We start from the raw sequence: 22,713 nt of genomic DNA, 5'->3' as shown, positions 1-22,713 counted from the left end.
ATTGCAAGAGGGTTCCCTTTTCTCCACACCCTCTCCAGCATTTGTTGTTTGTAGATTTTCTGATGATGCCCATTCTAACAGGAGTGAGGTGATACCTCATTGTAGTTTTGATTTGCATTTCTCTAATAATTAGCGATGTTGAGCATCTTTTCATGTGCTTCGTGGCCGTCTGTATGTCTTCTTTGGAGAAATGTCTATTTAGGTCTTCTGCCCATTTTTGGATTGGGGTGTTTGTTTCTTTAATATTGAGCTGAATGAGCTGTTTATATATTTTGCAGATTAATCCTTTGTCCGTTGATTCGTTTGCAAATATTTTCTCCCATTCCGAGGGTTGTCTTTTCGTCTTGTTTACGGTTTCCTTTGCTGTGCAAAAGCTTTGAAGTTTCATTAGGTCCCATTTGTTTATTTTTGTTTTTATTTCCATTACTCTAGGAGGTGGATCGAAAAAGATCTTGCTGTGATTTATGTCAAAGAGTGTTCTTCCTATGTTTTCCTCTAAGAGTTTTATAGTGTGCGGTCTTACATTTAGGTCTCGAATCCATTTTGAGTTCATTTTTGTGTATGGTGTTAGGCAGTGTTGTAATTTCATTCTTTTACATGTAGCTGTCCAGTTTTCCCAGCACCACTTATTGAAGAGACTGTCTTTTCTCCATTGTATATCTTTGCCTCCTTTGTCATAGATTAGTTGGCCATAGGTGCGTGGGTTAATCTCTGGGCTTTTCTATCTTGTTCCATTGATCTATGTTTCTGTTTTTGTGCCAGTACCATATTGTCTTGATTACTGTAGCTTTGTAGTATAGTCTGAAGTCAGGGAGTCTGATTCCTCCAGCTCCATTTTTTTCCCTCAAGACTGCTTTGGCTATTCGGGGTCTTTTGTGACTCCATACAAATTTTAAGATGATTTGTTCTAGCTCCGTAAAAAATGCCATTGGTAATTTAATAGGGATTGCATTGAACCTGTATATTGCTTTGGGTAGTATACTCATTTTCACAATGTTGATTCTTCCAATCCAAGAACATGGTATATCTCTCCATCTGTTGGTATCCTCTTTAATTTCTTTCATCAGTGTCTTATAGTTTTCTGCATACAGGTCTTTTGTCTCCCTAGGTAGGTTTATTCCTAGGTATTTTATTCTTTTTGTTGCAATGGTAAATGGGAGTGTTTCCATAATTTCTCTTTCAGATTTTTCATCATTACTGTATAGGAATGCAAGAGATTTCTGTGCATTCATTTTGTATCCTGCAACTTTACTATATTCATTAATTAGCTCTAGCAGTTTTCTGGTGGCAGTTTTAGGATTCTCTATGTATAGTATCATGTCATCCGCAAAGAGTGACAGTTTTACTTCTTCTTTTCCAATTTGTATTCCTTTTATTTCTTTTTCTTCTCTGATTGCCGTGGCTAGGACTTCCAGAACTATGTTGAATAATAGTGGTGAGAGTGGACATCCTTGTCTCGTTCCTGATCTTAGAGGAAATGCTTTCAGTTTTTCACCATTGAGAATGATGTTTGCTGTGGGTTTGTCATATATGGCCTTTATTATGTTGAGGTAGGTTCCCTCTATGCCCACTTTCTGGAGAGTTTTTATCATAACTGGGTGTTGAATTTTGTCAAAAGCTTTTTCTGCATCTATTGAGATGATCATATGGTTTTTATTCTTCAATTTGTTAATATGGTGTATCACATTGATTGATTTGCATATATTGAAGAATCCTTGCATCCCTGGGATAAATCCCACTTGATCGTGGTGTATGATCCTTTTAATGTGTTGTTGGATTCTGTTTGCTAGTATTTTGTTGAGGATTTTTGCATCTATATTCATCAGTGATATTGGTCTGTAATTTTCTTTTTTTGTAGTATATTTGTCTGGTTTTGGTATCAGGGTGATGGTGGTCTCATAGAATGAGTTTGGGAGTGTTCCTTCCTCTGCAATTTTTTGGAAGAGTTTGAGAAGGATAGAGTTTTCCTACATCTTATCAGGGAATACAGAGAGCCAAATTTCTCCCAATTTGTTTATGGAGATGTGTAATAAAAGACTGAACAAGCAGCCAGGTTTTCTAAACAAAGAAGACCTAAGCAGGATATTGAATATACTTTTCCTCCTCAGCATATATCTTTTTTTTTTTTTTCATTCATGAGATATTTATTAAAATAACACCTTTAGGGAAAAATATCAATACAATTGTATACATCATTACTGAAAACTGTATACCATCATACAAAAAAGGATTTTATATTGGGAAATCAATTCCTAATTTATGGCAAGTTTTACTTTCAGAAATAAAACCACAAAACAACACAATCTAATTCAATCTTAACGGCTGGCATGCTGAGCAAGGAATGTTCTTATTCTTTGTAGGAGCTCCTTCTTTACACTGTCAGGTACCAGGGCTCTGCCTTTTGGTGTGATTTCAGCCACCAAGTCATCAACAGTAACGTGTTCTAGTCCTTTTTCTTTAATTACCTTTACAGTGTGCCTTCAACTGATCCTTCCAGCCACATTCAATTAATTTAGCTCTCAGCAACTCTTTGAGGCCTTCTCTTTCTCCAGTTTCTATCAACTTTTGGTTAATTGCTGCTCTCATCTGCGCATCTTTGTTCATCTTGCTAACCACACTCTTCGGCTGCTCGGACCTAGCATATATCTTTATGGAAGGGACACAGCGACTTTGGATGTTCCTTGTTTAAGGTCATAGCCACTGGCTGTTAATCCAGTCTACTTCTTGGGGCAAGGACAAATTTTGATATTGTGGTATTTGGTCAGGGCGTGTATAGTTCAGGCCTTTTTTGCCAGGTTTTCCCCAAAATATTTCATGTCAGGGCTTAAAGGCACATGTTGTTACTTTTTTTTTTTTCTTAAAAAAAAATATTGTTATTTATTTATTAATACTTAAAACTTTTTATTTATTTACATCTTTTCCACTCAATTCCGTAAGTGCAAGTATCTCATTTTATCTTTTGTATCTCCTAAAGTTCTGAGAATGTTGCCTTTTGTAAAGAAGGGACTTTGTTCATTCCTTCCTTTATTGTTTGCTGTAGCCCTTTTCTGGGGGTGGGGCGGGCTGGGGAGTGGTTGGTGTGTCTTTGAGATTGGTTGAATAAATTTCTGCTTTTTTTGTTGTGACTAAGTTATGATCTTAGTTTATAAACTTGTTTTGTAAAACCTTTTGCAGCAGTATGTGTTTATGTGGATCAGTTTTCCTGTATTTATTTATTACCTTTGAATTTGTTGAACTCAGATTGGAGTTTTTCAGTTCTAAGAAAAAGGTAAACAGGGACAGTGTATCTGTTTATTTTGTCATTGCCTCAGGGATGGTATCGCAGCAAGTGCTTGTGAGAGTCCAAAAAGGCAGAAAATTAGTGTTTTGGGAAAAATATTTACCAAACTAGGCTGGAGAGCCAGATTTAGTTTAGCTTAGTTTATGTGAAAATGTAGAACTTTTCACTGATGGTTTCTACCACTTTTTAGCCTGTGACCTAGCTGTGAACTTTCTGGGCTACCAATGGGTTTTGTTTTTCCCTAACCACCACTACCCTCTGCTTTAACTTTTTTAAAACACAGATGCCCTGAGTCCAGGTTGTATCATGTGCACTAACATTTCTCCTGTGTTAATTTTGTTCTGCTCAGCATATTTTTACCTGAGTAAGCAAAAAATAGTAAAGAGGAGTAAGCAAACCTAGGATTTATGACATCAGAGTATCTTGTTTGTGGAAAAATTACTAATCAGTTAATCCTATGACTAGCTCAGAGGCCAGTAAGAAGTAAGACCTTAAGAAATGGAGTACCTTGTTTCTCATATAAGTCAACTTTTGCTAGGTTATGCCGAGTTAACAGACAAATCTCAATGGTTTATAATAATAAAGGATAATTTCAGGACTTCCCTGGTGGTGCAGAGGTTAAGAATCCACCTGCCAATGCAGGGGTTACAGGTTCGAGCCCTGGTCCGGGAAGATCCCACATGCCACGGAGCAACTGAGCCCGTGTGCCACAACTACTGAGCCTACGCTCTAGAGCCCACGAGCCACAACTACTGAGCCCGTGTGCCACAACTACTGAAGCCCATGTGCCTAGAGTCCGTGCTCCCCAACAAGAGAAGCCACTGCAATGAGAAGCCCACACACCTCAACGAAGAGTAGCCCCCGCTCGCCGCAACTAGAGAAAGCCCACGCACAGGAAGGAAGACCCAACACAGCCAAAAATAAAAATAAATAAAATAAATAAATTCATAAAAAAAAAAAAAGGGTAATTTCATACCTACCTGACCTTTCAGCTTCTGGTCAGCTGTGTCTCTGCTTTTGTGTCGTACTAATTTCAGGATCCCAGCTGAAGGAGCAACTTTCATCATGGCTGTTCTTCCAGCAGAGGGAAAATAAAAATGGATCCCCTTGGTGTCTCATAAAGCTTCTGTTTAGAAGTGGCATGTCATTTCTACTCACCTTTCATTGGCCAAAGGAAATCACCTGGCCAAGCCCAAAGTTAAGGGTATCACTTAAGATATTCTCTTCATGTAAATATGATTGCTATGTTTTATATTCCGTAATATAAAGCATTATGGGAGATTTAAATCTGGGTGTAAGAACTGCTAAGCCTGTGGCTGATAATTACAACAAGGGACATTTGGTTTCGTACACGTTACATCTTTCAAGAAATGTTCGCACATGTCTGAAGGAAATGTTGGGAATGGAATAGGTTTGAGATTTCCTCAGTAGGTGAGCTGTATCGAGTTCTCTGAATATTAAGTTTTGTCTTGAGGGTGTGAACACAAAGAAGATGGAAGTGTTCCAGCAAGGAGAACCTCTTTTTGGACAGTAAGAAAGGCAGAATGCTTTCTATTCTTGAACTGGAGGAGTAGCATTTTTGGGTAATTGAAACTGCAATCTTTTGAAGTAAGATCGACATGATTTCTTTTCTGTACTGCAGTTGCATAATCACTGGTAAAGATGAGTTTACAAGTTCCTGTGGTCTGATGCCAGAGCCTGTGTTTTTAACCGCTGTGTGATCCTGATAGCCAGAAGGTGAACTGCAGTGGGGAAAGTGAATTGTCTTTGAAGTTAGGTCAGGCTATAAATCCTGTTTCTGCTGTCTAATTACATGACCTCTGAATATTAGTAGCCACCTTACCTAATAACTTCCAGGATTATGGTGGGGATTAAATGACATCAAGAATTAAAACCTTTTGTAAAGGGGGTAAAAAGCGAATAATAGTGACTGCCTACCGTGTGCTGGGCACTGTGCTCAAGATTATGTCAAAGTGAGCTTAGGGGGCATCCCAGGCTGGCGTGAAGTCGTCTAGGGGAACAAAGTGAGAGATGAGAGATCACAGGAGGTCAGGTCATGTAGGACCATTTAGTTCAGAGTAAGGACTGGCTTTTACCCTGATTGAGATGGGAAGCCATTGGAGAGCGTGGAGGAGCAACATGACCTCATTTAAGGTTTAAGTGGATCATTCTGAGTGCTGTGTGAGGAATAGGTTCTAGGGGAGCAGGCGTGGAAGTGGAGAAGTACGTTGGGCATATTGGGGTCTATTATCCTATTAACAATTCTTGTCCACACTTGTGATTTTTTGTTAAAAAAAAGAAGAGGAAGCAGAGAGATCTGTCAGGTTATTGCAGTAATCTACATAAGAGATGGGGGTGATTCAGACAGGTGGTAGGGATGGAGGTGGTGCAAAGAAGTTAAATTCTGGATATATTTTGAAGGTAGGTATGGCAGGATTTGCTTATTTGCTGATGTGGGTTGAAAGGGAGAGAGAAGGATAAAGTGGTGGTTTACCGAGATAGGAAAGACTGGAGGAGGGCCGGATTCGCAGAGAGGGGACATTCCCAGTAGACTTTCAGATGGGGATAGTAGGTAGGCAGTGGGATGTAGGACTCTGTAGTTGGGGGGACAGGTTGAAGCTGTGTAAATCTGTTTTCAGTTTCTAGGTGGTATTCAAAGCCAGGAGACTGGATTAGATTACCCAGGTGGTGAGTGCATATAAACAGGAGATAGGGTCCCAGGACTGAACTCTGGAGGGGACTCAGTCTCTCATTTTCAGTTTCTTCTCCCTTTAAGGAGACCTTTGATGCCTTCTTGTTGTTGAGACAGATTAAGTCCCTTAAATTAAAGAGCCCTAATTTAAGACGTTGCTTTCTAAACTGTCACAACATTTTGGAGGTCTTCAAATATTTAGATACATTTATGGCCATTCTGGAAAAGACTCTGATGAACTAGGGTGATTGTATCTTTCTACCAAACGTGAAAATAGTATGGCAGCTCTGTGTTTTCCGCCTTTTCTTTGGCTGTCAAGAAGCTTGAGGGTAAACCTGACACTGTCCCCAAATAGAGTAACTACCATTAGCATATGGTTTGAGTAGGCTTCTCTTTCTCTGATGTAACGTTTTCTTAATTTTTCCATTTTTTAATAGCCCTTGCACATTTAAGCAACCTTAAATACTTTTTGGTAGCAGTCAGGACATGAACAGAATACAGGAAGAAATCCCCATTGGGCCCACAGCTCTAAAATCAATGAAATGATTCTTAATGCTATTGTTTGCTATCGGAAACTTTATCAAAATAGGAGGAAAGGCATCAAGCATAGAAAACAGAAATGTCTGGAAGAACATCCAAGAGATGGTTAATAGCAGTTACCTCTGGGGTAAGACACGGATTAAAACGACTTTTTGAATCTGCAGGGTTTGAATTTCTTGAAAGCATTAAAAAAAAAAAAAAAAAAAGTAAATAACCTCTCCAAAAAATAAGTACACTTGTAGTATAATATTGCCCGTGTCATCTTTTTATATGCTTCTCAGATTACTCATTGTAAAGGATGTCACTCACAGAATCAATACATATGCAAGTTATTTTGATTTTGTAAATTTGGAAGCACCATTTTACTTTGGAAATAAAAGTCGTATATAGATATGTCATTGGTAGTGGATATGACTCAGCTGGTGTCAAACCCTTGGATTGAATAAATATATGAACACGAATATGTGTAAGCACAGTGATAAAGCACTCTTCAAATACAAAGCATTATAACATTATTACTCTTGATAATTAAGTGGCAAGTTAGAAACTGCTATATAAGCAATTTCCCGCACTGAGCTACAGCAAAAAGGACGAACTACTTATAGTAAAGTGAAACAGTAAAGTGAGGGCAGACTTTAAGGGATCTTGAAAGTTAGGCAGTGAATAATTAGGGTTCCACTGCAGATTTTGAGCAAGGGGATGACGTAGTATAAAGGCTGCCTTTGGGCCATTACCCAGCAACAGTCTGCTGATTGCCTGGAAAGATTAAGATTGGAGGCAGAAGACCACCGGGAAGGCAACTGTAGTAATCTGGGCATGAAATTATAGAATAGGAAAGAAATGGCAGTAAACGATTCCTCGAAAGAACTGGAAACTCCTCAGTGCACAAACTGTCTACCTTGCGAGCTTAAAGCACCTAGCACAGTGCTGGATACAGAGTGGGAACAGAGTGAACATTTGAAGAATCATAATGAAATTGATGTCAAGCCTTGATGGCTCAGTGACATGTGCTGTTCAGAAATGGGAGAAAGGAAAGAGTACCTGGGAAATAACTCACCCAGCAAACTGATGTTGAGAAGATGGGACAGTTTGAGGAAGATGATAATCAATTTGCTTTGCTTTTTTTTTTTTTTTCCTATCAAACTATAAGTGACGTATATTCCCTCAGCTGGTTTAGCAGCCCTGATATCAGGAGACCCAAAGCATGTTTCTTGCTCTAGTCTTTGGAGCCAATAGTCAGGGCTGAAGGATAGCAAGAAAGAACAAGAAAACCAACTTCTGAGAGCAAAGTCCTGTACACAAATAGGATTGCTAAAGACAAATCCAGATTTCTCAATCTGGTTTATGTAACAAAACACTGGAAAACAATGTATGTAATGCTCATCAAATAATATTAATGCTCCAATGTTACCTCTGTTTCTCTTTCAACATTTCAATAAAGGAACTTATGATCTGCAACACATATAAAGAATTAAAATCTTTTATAAGTAAGGGACACGTACACATCTGTAAGAAAGAAAAACACCCCAAATGAAACGTGATTTAAGCAGGCAAAACAATAAGAAGTATAAATGACCAATAAGCCCATGAAAATAATGTTACCTTACTAGTGCTCAAAGAAATGTAAATTAAATAATGAGCTACAACTTGTAATCATTTAATTGTTATACTGAAAAGAATGATGATGTCCAGTGTTGGGAGGATATGGGGAAACAGGCCTTGTCACAAACATGGTTCTGTTTTCAGGCTTGGATAGCTGATAACTTGATACTTTGTATTTAGGTATCCATTTACCTATTAATAGAGTACTTTTACAGGCTCCAAGTGTGTTTTAGAATTCTCTGGATTCTTATATCCCTGCTCTAGTGGTTAGCATATTGCAGGTATTTAGTAAAATCTTGGGGTGGATTTTTAGTAAAAAACCTTATGTAGTCTTTAGTAGACTATCCAAGTCATTGATTTATTTAAAATGACAGAAATAGGAAAAAGATTTTACATCTTAAAAAAAAAAACAAAACTCTTCAGAGCTATAAACTGGATTTTATATGGAGGATTTACAAATATATCACTTTGGGGGATATTTTGATGGTTTTAGCTGAAAAGACTCTGTCCTTAACTATCATAATCTTAACCATTTTTACTCCCTAATTTAAAGCTATTTGTTTGACTGGGGTGGCTGATTTACTGTTCCTTCTATATTCTCCCCAAGCACATGTGATTTTTTTTTTTTTTTTTTAGTGGAAATAATTAGGATAAAAGAAACTTGTTTACAGCATTAGAGGAGCAGAGTGGTATTGTGGTAGGTCCAGGTTCTAGTCTGAATTTTGCCATTTCATACAGCCTTGGAGCCTGGACAAGCTTTGGAGCCTGGAACAAGTTACATAACCTTTCCTAAACTTTGCTCTTCTGCGAAAATAGGAACAACTGTTCCTGCCAAACTCCTAAAAAGCTGTATGGAGATCAAATGCAGCAATGTACATAGATGGGTCTTTGAAAATGTAAAGTATATACATACCAGTATAAGGCAGTAATGGTATTTTAAAATATTATTGTGATTAGAATTTTAGTCATATATTTAAGCTGAACAGTGTCACATAGTGTGGATACATTTCTCTTTGTATACAATCTGTGAACATTGTTGCTATCCAAGCCCTTCAGCGTGTAACCAGTGCTTTTCTAGTTAAGCCTGAAATCCCTGTGATTTAGCTCTGGTGATAGTGGGATAACTGAGTGGGGTCAGTGTTAAGTTTGTACTCTCTAAGGTAGAGACTTGTCTTGAATAAATCTATTCTGAAACTGTTTCACTGCACATCATTGATCTCAATAATTATTTATACAGTCTTCAGTTCTTACCTTTGCTTGCACTTGGTTGCACTTTGAACAGTTTCCACTTGGGGGTAGTGTTTCATTTCACAATTGAACAATTCTTTCTTTACTTAAGTATGGCCTTTGCCAGTTTGCTCTTGAACTTTCCCTTGCTTAGTTAAAAAGGGTCTTAATAGACTGTTAGCCGCATGTTTTAAAATCTTGATTTTTAAAAACTGTTTCCTGTCATTTGAGTAATTGTACAGAAATGAATAATTAATAGGAATTTAGTCTTGAGAAGCTTAACACTTTTTTTTTTAATCTCTGAGGGATAATGTAAGCCTTTTCCCCATTATTTTGTGTCTTTGCGGCATTTTTTATTTGCAGTAAGGCTGTTAAGACTATATTGTTAGAAAAAATATATCCCAGTCCACATTTTGAAAAACTCATTTCCTTTAAGAGTAAAAGCACATTAGGCTAGCTTTGCTTGGTACCATCCCTGTATCTCCCTTTACCACCCAACCCCACTTGCAGCCCTCACTCCAGCCCCCACCAAAAGAGAACCATTGTTGAAAAGAAAAAAAGATCTTGTGGGTTTTTCTTTTTTCCCCAGGTATGGTAATTATCAATTTGGTAATATTAAGAGACTTTAAATTTTAGTATATACCTCTATGCCATTTATTAATTAGTAATTTTTAAATTGTTATATTCTGCACAGTGTGCAATAACCCTACAAAAATGATCACTTTGCAATGCAAATTAATTCTTTGTCCCAGGTATTTGTTTTAAATTCTGTTTTTTCCAAGTTATTTGGCATTGATCTATATATCTTTTCATTTGTTTTTGCATGTTATTTTGTAAATAATTAAATTATTGTATAAATTACCTTCGTTATCATATTATTTAGTTATGTTGGCTTTTATAAACTTTATGATGCAATTAGTGCATTAGTGTAGTTACCACATACTTAACTTTCAGTAGATTATAAACTCTGAGGATAGGCACCATTCTTATACATCTGTAGATTTCTGTAGATTTCCTTGCAAATAGTAAATGTGCAATTAATGTTTGTATCTATATAATTGGATATAGGGAGATGTTATGTGGTAAGTGTGGTCAGTTGTTAAACATATAAATTACATATATGCTATAAATTAATGACTGAACACATATTAGTTGTGTATGTAATTTCTGACCTCTTTCAATAAATAGTTTTTATTTCTTTTTTTGGTAGACCATGACACACTATGTTTTATAAAAATTCACGTGTGCTTCTCCAAGAGTTTAATATTGTGCTTGTTCTTTTTTTTTTTTTTTATAAATTTATTTATTTATTTATTTTTGGCTGTGTTGGGTCTTCGTTTCTGTGCGAGGGCTTTCTCCAGTTGCGGCGAGCGGGGGCCACTCTTCATCGCGGTGCGCGGGCCTCTCACTGTCACGGCCTCTCGTTGCGGAGCACAGGCTCCAGACGCTCAGGCTCAGTAGCTGTGGCTCACGGGCCCAGTTGCTCCACGGCATGTGGGATCTTCCCGGACCAGGGTTCGAACCCGTGTCCCCTGCATTGGCAGGCAGATTCTCAACCACTGTGCCACCAGGGAAGCCCCGTGCTTGTTCTTTATCACCATTCCTGTAAACAAAGACCTTCTTGACGTGGAGAAGATATTTCACATTGTGTATTTAACCTTTCTTTCTTTCTTTCTTTCTTTTTAATTATGGTAAGAACATTTAATATGAACATTTAACAAATTTTTAAGTGTACAATACAGTATTATGAACTGCAGGCACTATGTTGTATGGCAGATAAGATCTATAGAACTTATTCATCTTGCATTATTGAAACTTTATGCCCACCGATTAGCAACTCCCCATTTTCTCCTCCCCCTAATCTTTGCAACCACCATTCTACTCTCTGATTCTATGAGTTTGACTATTTTAGGTACTTTGATGTAAGTGGAATCATGCAGCATTTGGCCTTCTGTGACTGGGTTACCATATTATCTTCAAAGCTCATCCATGTCATTACATATTGCAAAATTTCCTTCTTTTTTTAAAGGCTGAATAAATACATTGTATTTATGTACCACATTTTCTTTATCCATTTTTATCTGTCAGTTGATATTTAGATTATTTCTACATCTTGGCTATTGTGAATAGTGCTGCATTGAACATTTGGAGTGCTGTTGTCTCTTTGGTTCCTGATTTCAATTCTTTTGAATAAATACCTGGAATTGGGATTGCTGGATCTTGTGGCAGTTCTAGTTGTAATTTTTTGAAGAATGTCCATACTGTTTTCCTGTGTATTTAATCTTAAAAGTGATCTTTAGGTTTTTTTCTTTTCTTTCTTTTTGCTAAAAGTGGGTTGAATCATGGTCTTTTTCTTTCTAAAAAAGGAGAAGCATTGCACAGTTAAAAATTTCATGACATGAACCTGTGTTTAAATATTTTTCTGCTTCATATCTATATATATATATATTTTTTCATATCTATATTTAAAAACAAAGAGGCATGTTTTGAAAGTACGTATCTCATGGTGTGTTCAGTAAGATGGGAATATAGTAGTAGGGAATTAGGAAGTTGACTGAAGAAATACACTAATAATATAATTTCATTTCCAACTCATATTTTTAAGGTCTAGAACTGAATTCTTATTTGTTTATTTTTGCATCGCAGTGAATGATCTAGGAGGGGACTTCATGGGAGTTGGTAAAGGCTCCTTAGCTGCTGATAAGGTTGTTGAAGAAATAAGAAGGAAAGGCGGAAGAGCAGTGGCCAACTATGGTACAATATTTGAGAGAACTATACTGCTTGTTTTTTTTTTTAAAGTTTTACTTGATTTTATTTATTTATTTATTTATTTTTGGCTCTGTTGGGTCTTCGGTTCGTGCGAGGGCTTTCTCCAGTTGCGGCAAGCGGGGGCCACTCTTCATCGCGGTGCGGGGACCGCTCTTCATCGCGGTGCGCGGGCCTTTCTCTATCGCGGCCCCTCCCGTCGCGGGGCACAGGCTCCATACGCGCAGGCTCAGCAATTGTGGCTCACGGGCCCAGCCGCTCCGCGGCATGTGGGATCTTCCCAGACCAGGGCTCGAACCCGTGTCCCCTGCATTAGCAGGCAGATTCTCAACCACTGCGCCACCAGGGAAGCCCTATACTGCTTGTTTTATATTTCCTCCACTGATGCTGTTTCTCATGTTAATAAGTATTGAGCAAATATCTTGGCATTCCAGTATAATTATGAAATTAGATTTTACCTAAGTCTGCCAAAGATGTTTAGTGACGTATTTTTTAAACTTTTGATGTAGATTATTTCATGAGTCTAACTTTTATTCAGTTGTCTATTTAATATTTTTAATAATGAGCGCATGATATAATCAGTACATTACTGTAGATGTGAATATGAATATGGTCTTTTCTTAAAAGACCTGCCTTAGCTAAAAGGTCTTATGTATTTCTACAGAGTAACATTAAATTCTTCGTTTTAAAATTGCTTTTAAAAAACATTTCTTAAAGTAATATAGTGTAAGAAGTGAAGTGCCCCCTTTCTGCACCCAGCCTTCATATTACATTCTGCACAGGTGATCATTGCTGTATGCAACTTTCTTATCTTTATGAAAACGTAAGAGTCAAAGTTAGGCATTAGAAATAAAGACAGCAAATACAACCTTTATGTTTGATGTATTGATTCTAATAGTATTTGTAAGGAATCTTCTTGAGTAGATTTACTTTAAAAAGCTAGTGCTTACTGACTTTTCTGCAAATTAGATTGTTTTTATGGACCAGGGAGAAAATTAGATTGCCAGTGACTTTATTCTGAAATTTTAGAGGAAAGGAAATAGGATATGATTTGTTTTGAGAGTTCAAGGGAATAATGAGACAGACATTTTAGTATCTTATTTCCACATTGAGAGTCTAGAAAAATGTTTTCAACTTAAAAAAATTTCTGGGGTTTTAAAACCTATTTTGTAAAGATAAAGATTTCAGACTCTCTTCCCTGCCCCTCAGTTTTGATATTCAGCCTGTATCAATCAGGATTCAGTCAAGAAAACAGAAGCCCCTCTCGGTTTTCCAAGTGTGAAGGGTTTTATACAAAGAATAGAGACTTACCATTGGAAGGTCTGGGCAGGTGCATGTCAGGGAAACTGTCGATGACCATCGCAGCTTGTGGCAGGTGGTTTTCAAGAGCTCACCTGCATGTGCTGTCAGTCTCACATCTGCCGCCTGCTCACAAGATTGCCTGCGTTTACAGTCTCTTCCTACTTTTCCTCCCTTTAAGCGAGTATTTCTTTTTGGCAGATCTAACTCAGGAGCTTATGGGTCCCAGGGAAGGGACCTGGCTCCCGCTGTGATTGCAGAGGAAGTAGAAAGAGGCAATGGTGATGTTGAGTTGACAGCTGACCATTTGACACACAGCTCTGGGGATATGAGCCCTTCTCCTGGGCTGATTAGCAGAAAATCACAAATCCGTAATATTTCATTGAGCTTTTCTTTTTGTAGTTAGTATTACAAAAACAGTAGGTTTGTTTTCCAAATGTAGTGATACAGAATTGAACATGCTTTTTCAAATTAAACACGCTTCTCCTTCCCTCCCTCTGAAAGTCTCATTTGCATCCTTAAGGGGAAGTGCTTATGTGGCTATTTAAAATTCAACAGAAATGAAATAAAATAGATTATTCCATTTGTCGTACTAGCCACACTTCAGGAGCCACATGTGGTTTGTGGTTACCATGTTAGTGCAGAAATAGAGCATTTCCATCCTCACAGAAAGTTCTGTTGGACCATGGTGTCTTGGATATTATTTGTCAAATACTTCTCATTTACCCCCTCTCTCTTTTTTTTTTTTTGGTAGGTTAAAGGATTGCCTTAGGGACTAAATTTCTTTTGTAACATGTATCATTTATATTTTAGTTTGTTACGTGCCTGCAATATAAATGTATTTTCCTTGGAAATGAGTTCTGTTGAATGAATAGTATCTGTCATGTGCTCTGAGCCACAGAATTTAGAAGTCCTTTGTAAGGGATATTACTGAAGTTTTGTCCTAATTTCCCTTTCCCTCAGATTCAGTGGACGCAGGAGAGAAGGTTGTGAAGACAGCACTGGATGCTTTTGGAAGAATAGGTAATGTTTCTTTGCATTTATGGTACTAACAGAGCAGCTTCTACCTTTCTAATGAAATATATTTTATTTCACTTTTGTTTATTAAAAACTCTTTTTTGGTAATCAAATTTTTAGATTTGTTTTAAATTTTAATTTTTTTACATACCCTAATCTTATTCCACAAAGGGCTTGAGGTGACAGTTTTTTTTTTTTTTTTTTTTTTTTTTTAAAGTAATCTTTTATTTTTTTATTATTTATTTTTGGCTGTGTTGGGTCTTTGTTTCTGTGCAAGGGCTTTCTCTAGTTGCGGCGAGTGGAGGCCACTCTTCATTGCAGTGCGCGGGCCTCTCACTGTCGTGGCCTCTCTTGTTGCGGAGCACAAGCTCCAGACGCGCAGGCTCAGTAGTTGTGACTCACGGGCTTAGTTGCTCCGCGGCATGTGGAATCTTCCCAGACCAGGGCCCAAACCCGTGTCCCCTGCATTGGCAGGCAGATTCTCAGCCACTGCGCCACCAGGGAAGCCCGAGGTGACAGTTTTTATGCATGTATGTGTTGAGTTTGTTTTATATTTTTTTGTACTTTAAGAGCCTTTAAAAAAACTTGTAAGTATTCTCTAAGTTTCCTTTTTATAATAATTTAATCATACCCCAAATATATTTAGAAAATAAAAAATAAATCAGTATTTTGGCAATAGAGGACCCAGTGGAATATTTTAGATAATTATAATGATTCAGATGAAAATGATTCAGTATCTTGCAAATTAATTAAGATGAATTATATAAAATAAAAATCTTCATTTTTAAGAAGCATTTCAAGCATTTCAAATATATTGTTTAATTTTCCTGACTTAGTCCCATACATTGTTAGTAAAAGGTTATTGAATTACTAGGGGGAAACTACTGCAGATAAGCCCAACGTGTTTATAATCTGAAAAATGTTAATTTTTGTAGTTTGAATGTGTTTCCCCCCCCTTTTTTTGGTCTAGCATATATATTTTTCTAGCTATATTTGGTTGAGTTTGTGAGAGACCTGTTCACATAGTGTCTGACACAGGGATAGAGACCACAAAGTTCTGAAGTCATAAGGTGAAAATAGCCACAAGATGGTGGTTGAACCTTAAGAAACAATCCCTTCTATTTTATAGTGAGAATGCAATTATGTATGAAGACAGGCCATCAGTTTCTAACTCTAATGGTTTCCTTTCTGGGCTTTTGACTTTTGAGTGGCAAGGAAAAATCTTTTAAACTTTTAACTTTCCCAGTGAATTTTGAAGTTAATTGAGGGATGGTTTACGATTACCACTGAATTCTAAGAACCTAAGAGTTGTGTGACTGCTAATTCTGTAAATAAGCTCACAGAATTTTGGCAGGAGGTAGAGGTGGAAACATTTAGGTATGTAGACTTGAGAGGAAAGCACTGATATAATGGGGTACTTATTGTGCTTTTGTGAATCCGATTTTTTTTTACTATAGGTATAAAATTGTGTTCTGCTAGCACTTGTTACCTATTATATCTACTTTTCCATGGGCAGGGGGGAGGCAGGGAACGCTTTTGAAAGAAATGTGTTGTAAGCAAAGGCAAATTAATATGCTTGCTTTTATATTTGTGACTTGAATATTTTTATATTGTAGATGTTGTGATCAACAATGCTGGGTGAGTATTTCTTTTTAAATTTCCAATAAAGTAATGTACATGCAAACTTTTTTTAAGTGTTGACTTTCTCTTCTCAACATATATAATATCAATTTTTTAGAATTTTGAGGGACCGTTCCTTTGGTAGAATAAGTGATGAAGACTGGGGTAAGTTATTTTAAATATACGTTCTCTGGAACATACTTATCCATTTAGCCTTCTAATATTTGATACATTTCCACACTTAAGGAAAAACTTGCTTCTACCTATTTTTGCTTCTGCTAATATAAGTGATGAGTAAGCTTTACAACTGAAAATGAACAGTTGGAAGAAAAGGCTTTTGTGACTTTCGTTCGTTTCCCTTTTTCTCTTTGAGAGATTGTCAGCGTTTTCTTGCAGTATTAGTTGTTTCTAACAGCCTTTTGCATGCTTGTCTGGCTGTGTGATTCTTATTTCAAGAGCAAGAGTAGGCTATGACTACTGTAAGCAGACAGAAGGAAATGCTAAAAAAATCAAAAGGAAATGCTAAAAAACAAAAACTAAAAACGATGGAGATCTGAGAACTGGGTGGGAAAAACCTAGATATAATTTTGAAACTTCTAATAAGTAGGAAAAATTTCCATTAGGAATGTCATGTTGGAAAGATTGAGTTTAGATGATGAACAGTCACAGTTATAAAATTTTTTTATCCTGTTTGCTCTTTTTTGCCCTTACTTTCATTGGCTATCAGAACTAAAACAAGCATTGGTGGCTGCGACGGTGGCAGGCATGGTAACTGAGATGAATTACATCATTGTTTATAGAGTGTGTTTCTGGGAAATATTGCCAGAAGTTCTTTTGGAAGAAGGAAGATATCTTTCTGACTTAGAATTAAGCAAAGACGGCTTTTAGCTTCCAATTCCCTTGTAATAACTGGAGAAAAAAAGGAGCTGAGAAAGATAGAATTTGTTGGCAGAGGGGACTTAAGTCGGTGCTTTGCTTTGAGCTCTGATGGGGCTGGAGTGTGTCCTCTTCTGGTTTCATCAGAGTAAGATTAAATCTGGAATTGTTTGTTTATCTGCATCATCCTCCAAGTTGTCTGTTCATTAGATTGACATTTCAGAAAGCAGGCTTCTCTGTCTCTCTTTTTCCCTCTTTCCCTCCCCCTCTTTCCTACACCTCCACGCCCCGACCCCCAGCTCTCTCTAACTCATTTGCAAATCCTGTTAAAAATAGGGATTTAGGGATATACTGAACATTTTATAAACATTTCTTGATGAAGAACTGAGTGGTTTTTGATTATGCTTTAACTAACGTTTGTGTTGAGTCCCAATTATATATGTAAAATTCTTGGTTATTTGTATTATGAATTTTTATATAAAATAGGCAAAAATTAAAGATGGCATTGCACTTAGATATGCATAGGCATCGTATTTAGGTGGCATTATATTTATGATAAAGTTAGATATATTAGATAATAATCTAATCATAAATTATAGGCAAAATAGGTATGAATTATTGATTGGTTATGTAACTGGAACTAAAGCAAAAATGATTACTCAGAGTGCAATGTGACAATAGCTGATTTTGAATGCTAGGTATAAAATGAACATCTTTGTATAAGTAAGTCTTTGCTTATGTTGATTCTGAGATAGGTCTGTCTAAATTTGACAATATTCATGATAAAAATGTCTTGTTTTAGATATCATCCAGAGAGTTCATTTGCGGGGCTCATTCCTGGTGACCCGGGCAGCGTGGGATCACATGAAGAAACAGAAATTTGGAAGGTAGAGTTGTATGTGGCTGTCAGGGGGGTTTGGAGATGCCGTGTGTGGGTTCTTATGTCCAGAGGAAAAGAATTGCTTTGACGTTGAAAAATACACCTTCAGATATGCACAGGCTTTTTAAACGTAGTTTTGGAAGATGCCTCCCCGTTACATTGGTGTCAGTCATAGATTAGCGAGGTGGACAACTTAGTATTTCTTTTCACCTCCTACTTTTCATTATTAATGATTCTCCTGCTATTCTCTGATATTTTAGCAGTACAAACATTGAGGATTCAGCAGTACTTTATTCTCTAACCAAAATATCATTTTTTGTGCCCAGTGACCAACTGGGGAGAGATGAGTGGCTGTTTTCTACTGGCTGACACTGGTCAGACATGAGTTAGTCTTTGTAAACTAGGAACGGTAAGACTCTTATAGTTGCGTCTGTGTGACTCAGACGTGGCAGACCTAGTAAGTGGCCCCATGCTCTCTAACATAAAAGTTATTCCTGTTAACTCAGGGTTCACACACATCTACTAGAAGTAAATTGCGTGTGATATCTGTTCTTATTGGAGAGTTCTAGTATATCTTGATACTAGCAGTTTCTGAAAGTCAATGATAGGATTTACTTGTTCTACTAAGTAGAGTAAGTGAGATTAGGTCAGATTATGAGATGGTATTATTTAATATGAGGCATTTAATATTATCCAGAAAGGGAAAGGAGCAAAGTTCTGAGGACTAAAGAATTAGAACTTCATGATCTAATATTTCTTACTAAAATTTTAACTTGTAAATTGGCAGTTTATTTTATGTTTATAAATACTTATTGTTTTCAGTACATAATGAATATACATTCTTACACTTGAATTCATTTGATCCTGACCAGGGATTCTTTCTAAAACAATAAAATCTCACAGTTGAATTTTGAGAGATTACTTTTATTATTTATATTAATTTAGATATATGAATCATGACTTTAAGAACCTAATGGCAGTATACAGAGTTGCTTTTGACAGGTATAATAGTAATGAAAAAGAAAAAAAAATGCTTAGAGTTGCAACAGTATCAAAATATAGAAAAGATGATGTTGAGAGATTGATTTTCCTTTTAGGATCATCATGACTTCATCGGCTTCAGGAATATATGGCAACTTTGGCCAGGCAAATTATTGTGCTGCAAAGCTGGGTCTTCTGGGCCTTTCAAATTGTCTTGCAGTTGAAGGCGAGAAAAGCAACATTCATTGTAACACTATTGCCCCTACTGCTGGATCACGGTTGACCCAGAACATTTTGCCTGATGGTAAGTAGTTTAGATTTTTTTTAATGCTGTTCCTCACATACCTGTGTGGCGTGAGCTTTGTAAAAGTATTTAATTTTTTGAGTAGCTAAAAAAATTTCGTTACAATTTAAAAAAGCATTATGTGTAGTTTATGTTCATTATAGAAAATTTAGGAAAGCACAAACAAACAAAATATGACCCATAATTCTACCACACTGAGATAAACTTTCTCTTTGTGTAGGTAGACATACATACATTTTTTCTTTACAGAATGAGGTAATAGCATTCTTACTGGTTTATAATTATAATTATGTAAAACAATTAATAGATTGTTTTTTAGGGCAGTTTTAGGTTTATAGAAGAATTGAGCAGGTAGTAAAGAGAGTGCCCATATACTCCTCCTCCCACACAGTTTTACATCAGTGTGCTACATTTATTACAGTTGATGAACCAGTATTGATCAATGTTTATTTATTTATTTATTTATTTATTTGGCTGCATCGGGTCGTTGAGGCATGTGGGATCTTTCGTTGTGGTGCGTGGGCTTTTCTCAAGTTGTGGCACGTGGGTGTTCTCTCTCTAGTTGCGGCGCATGGGCTTCAGGGTGCGTGGGCTCTATATTTTGTGGCACGCTGGCTCTCTTGTTGAGGCACGTGAGCTCGGTCGTTGTGGCACCCGGGCTTAGTTGACCCTCGGCATGTGGGATCGTAGTTCCCTGACCAGGGATCGAACCCGCATCCCTGCATTGGAAGGCAGATTCTTTATCACTGGACCACCAGAGAAGTCCCTGATTGATTATCATTAACTATAGTTAATAGTTTACTTTAGGGCTCACTCTTTAGGTTGTATGATTTTATGCGTTTTCACAAATGCATGATGTTACGTACCCACGATTCTAGATCATACAGAATGGTTTCACTCTAAAAATCCCCTGTGTTCCATCTCTTCATCCTCTCCTCTTTTTCCCAAATGTCTGGGAGGATTGAAGCTCATTTCTTTTTATCACTACATAATATTACATGGTATGTAGGTGCCACAATTTGTTTTTTCATTCACCTATCGTGGAACATTTTCATTGTTTCCAGTTTTTGACAGTTGTGAGTGAAGCTGCTATAAACATTCATGTGCAGGTTTTTGTGTGGACATAAGTTTTCAACTCATTTGGGTAAATATTAAAGAGGATAATTGCTGGATTGTATGGTAAGACTGTCTTTAGCTTTGTAAAAATTTCCAAACTGTCTTCAAAAATGGCTGTATCGTTTTTCAATCCTACTAGCAGTGAGTGAGAGTTCTTGTTGCTCCACATCTTTGCCAGCATTTATTATTGTTAGTCTTTTGCATTTTAGTTCTTTTAATAGGTGTATAGGGTATTTCATTGTTTTAATTTGCAGTTCCCTAATGACTTATGATGTTATGCATGTTTTTCCTTTGCTTATTAGCCATTTATTTGTCTTCCTTGGTGATGTGTCTGTTCTTATTTTTTGCTCATTTTTAAATTGGGTTCTTTGTTTTCTTCTTCTTTTTTTGGGGGGGGGTTCTTTGTTTTCTTGTTGTTGAGTTTTAAGAGTTCCATGAATATTTTGGAAACAAGTTCTTTATCAGATATGTGTTTTGCAAATATTTTTTCCCAGTCTTTAGCTTGTTTTTTTATTCTCTTTAGTCTCTTTCACTTTTGAAGGATAATTTCACCGGGTACAGAATTCTGGGTGGGTAATTTTTTTCTTTCAACACCTGAAATCTTTCACTCCACTCTTCTTTTGCTTACATGGTTTCTGAAGGAAAGTCTGACATAATTCTTTCCTTGTTTCTTTATGCATAAGGTATTTTTTCCCCTCTGTGTTCCTCCAAGGTTTTCTCCTTGTTTTTTCCACAGTTTGAATATAGTATGCATAATAATAGGTGTAGATTTTTGGCAATATTCTACTTGATGTCTTCTGAGCTTCCTGGATCTGCGGTTGGTATCTGTGATTAACTTTGGAAAATTCTCAGCCATCACTGCTTAAAATATTTCTTCTGTTGTTTTCTTTTTTTCTTCTACTTCTGGTATTCCCATTATGTGCCTGTTCTATCTTTTTATTTTAATTAATTAATCGATTAATTTATTTGGTTGGGCCGGGTCTTAGTTGCAGCAGGTGGGCCTCTTTAGTTGCAGCTCACAGGCTCCTTAGTTGTGGCTTGCAAGCTCCTTAGTTGCAGCACGTGGGCTCCTTAGTTGTGGCATGCAAACTCTTAGTTGCGGGATGTAGTTCCCTGGCCAGGGATTGAACCTGGGCCTCCTGCATTGGGAGCGTGGAGTCTTAACCGCTGCGCCACCAGGGAAGTCTCAATGTATCTTTTGTAATTATACCACAGTTCTTGGATATTCTATTCCCTCTTATCTTTTTGTCCTTTTTTCTCTTTGCATTTCATTTCAGTTTGGGAAGTTTCTATTGACATATATTCAAATCAAGCTTACTGATTTTTCTTTTTTCATTTCAAAATGTTATATTGTTTTTGTGTTTTAACATTTCCTTTTGATTTTTTTAGCATTTCCTTCTGTCTGCTTACAGTAGTCATCTGTTCTTGTAAGTTGTCCACTATTCTCCATTAGAGCCCTTAGCATGTTAATCACAGTTATTTTAAACTCCTAGTTTGAAAATTCCAAAATCTCTGCTATATTTCAAGCTGGTTCTGAGGCTTGCTTTGTCTCCTCAGCCTGTACTTTTCTTGTCTTTTAGCATGCCTTGAAATTTTTGTTGAAAACTGAACATGATGTATTGGGGTAGTAGAAAGTGTGGTATACAGAGCTTTATTGTGAGGTTTCATGTTTATCTGGCTAGGAGTTAGGTTGCGTTTATTGGTTGCTGTAGCTGTTGGTGTCAGAGGCTACATTTTCCTCTTTGTCGTTGTTTTTGTGTCCCCTGTTGTCTTTGGGTTTCCCTAGGTACTCTTTGTGTTTGCAGCTCTCTCAGTTGTAATCCACTGTTATACTGGAGGCCTGTTGAAGTGGTTGTAAATTATGGCGAGGGGAAGTGTTCTATAATCTTATGATTAAATCCGCAAGTTTTTTAGCAGGTCAAAGTCTCTGGACTCTGAGCTTCAGTAGAGTTTTTTAGCCTTTTTTTTTTTCTCCCCTTATTTGAGACAGGAAGGCTAGAGGAGTTCCACTAGTCTAATTGCTCTTCCCTTAGGTCAAATAAGGCTCTGGTAGCTTCCCTTGAGGATAGGCCTTTGTTAAGGAGAACAGAATGCTCTGGGCATATTTCAAAATGATTTTGTCTTATTGATTTATTTATTTTGTTACCCTCTCCCTTTTTCTCTGTAACATTTCAAAGCAAATCTTAGATGTTGCATTTCACCTAATAAATACTTGGAAATGTGTCTCTAACTAACAGATATGGACATTATAACCACAATGCCAATATCACACCAAATAAAATAATTCATTACCATTGTCTAATACCAAATTTATATGAAAACTTCCTCGTTATCTAAAAAATATCGTTTTAGAGTTAGTTTATTCCACAATGGTCTAAACAAGGTTCACAGTCGTTTTGTTACTGTATCTCTTAAGTTTTATTTAACATATGATAGTTCATTCTCCTTTTTGAAAAAGTGCCAATTATTTGTTGAAGAAACTGCGAGTTCATTTGTCCTGAAGACTATTCCTC

General features: G+C 36.9%; 1 protein-coding gene and 1 pseudogene across 1 annotated transcript in view; one reads left to right on the top strand and one right to left on the bottom strand.

The window, feature by feature from the left end:
- Window positions 1-2,315: 2,315 nt before the first annotated feature.
- Window positions 2,316-2,626, bottom strand: LOC130707166 (transcription and mRNA export factor ENY2-like; annotated as a pseudogene).
- Window positions 2,627-11,964: 9,338 nt separating this feature from the next.
- Window positions 11,965-22,713, top strand: part of LOC130707165 (peroxisomal multifunctional enzyme type 2-like) — a 49,635-nt gene continuing 38,886 nt past the window's right edge. The window contains exons 1-6 of the mRNA XM_057540383.1: window positions 11,965-12,095; window positions 14,370-14,429; window positions 16,040-16,061; window positions 16,162-16,208; window positions 17,722-17,806; window positions 18,897-19,084. Coding sequence (XP_057396366.1) covers window positions 12,011-12,095; window positions 14,370-14,429; window positions 16,040-16,061; window positions 16,162-16,208; window positions 17,722-17,806; window positions 18,897-19,084 — 487 coding nt within the window. The 5' untranslated portion in view covers window positions 11,965-12,010. The remainder of the gene's footprint in view (window positions 12,096-14,369; window positions 14,430-16,039; window positions 16,062-16,161; window positions 16,209-17,721; window positions 17,807-18,896; window positions 19,085-22,713) is intronic.

The sequence above is a fragment of the Balaenoptera acutorostrata genome, chromosome 2, assembly GCF_949987535.1.
Source record: "Balaenoptera acutorostrata chromosome 2, mBalAcu1.1, whole genome shotgun sequence".
NCBI lineage: Eukaryota > Metazoa > Chordata > Mammalia > Artiodactyla > Balaenopteridae > Balaenoptera > Balaenoptera acutorostrata.
The sequence above is the reverse complement of the archived record's forward strand: the minus strand, read 5'-3'. Positions and strand labels throughout refer to the sequence as shown.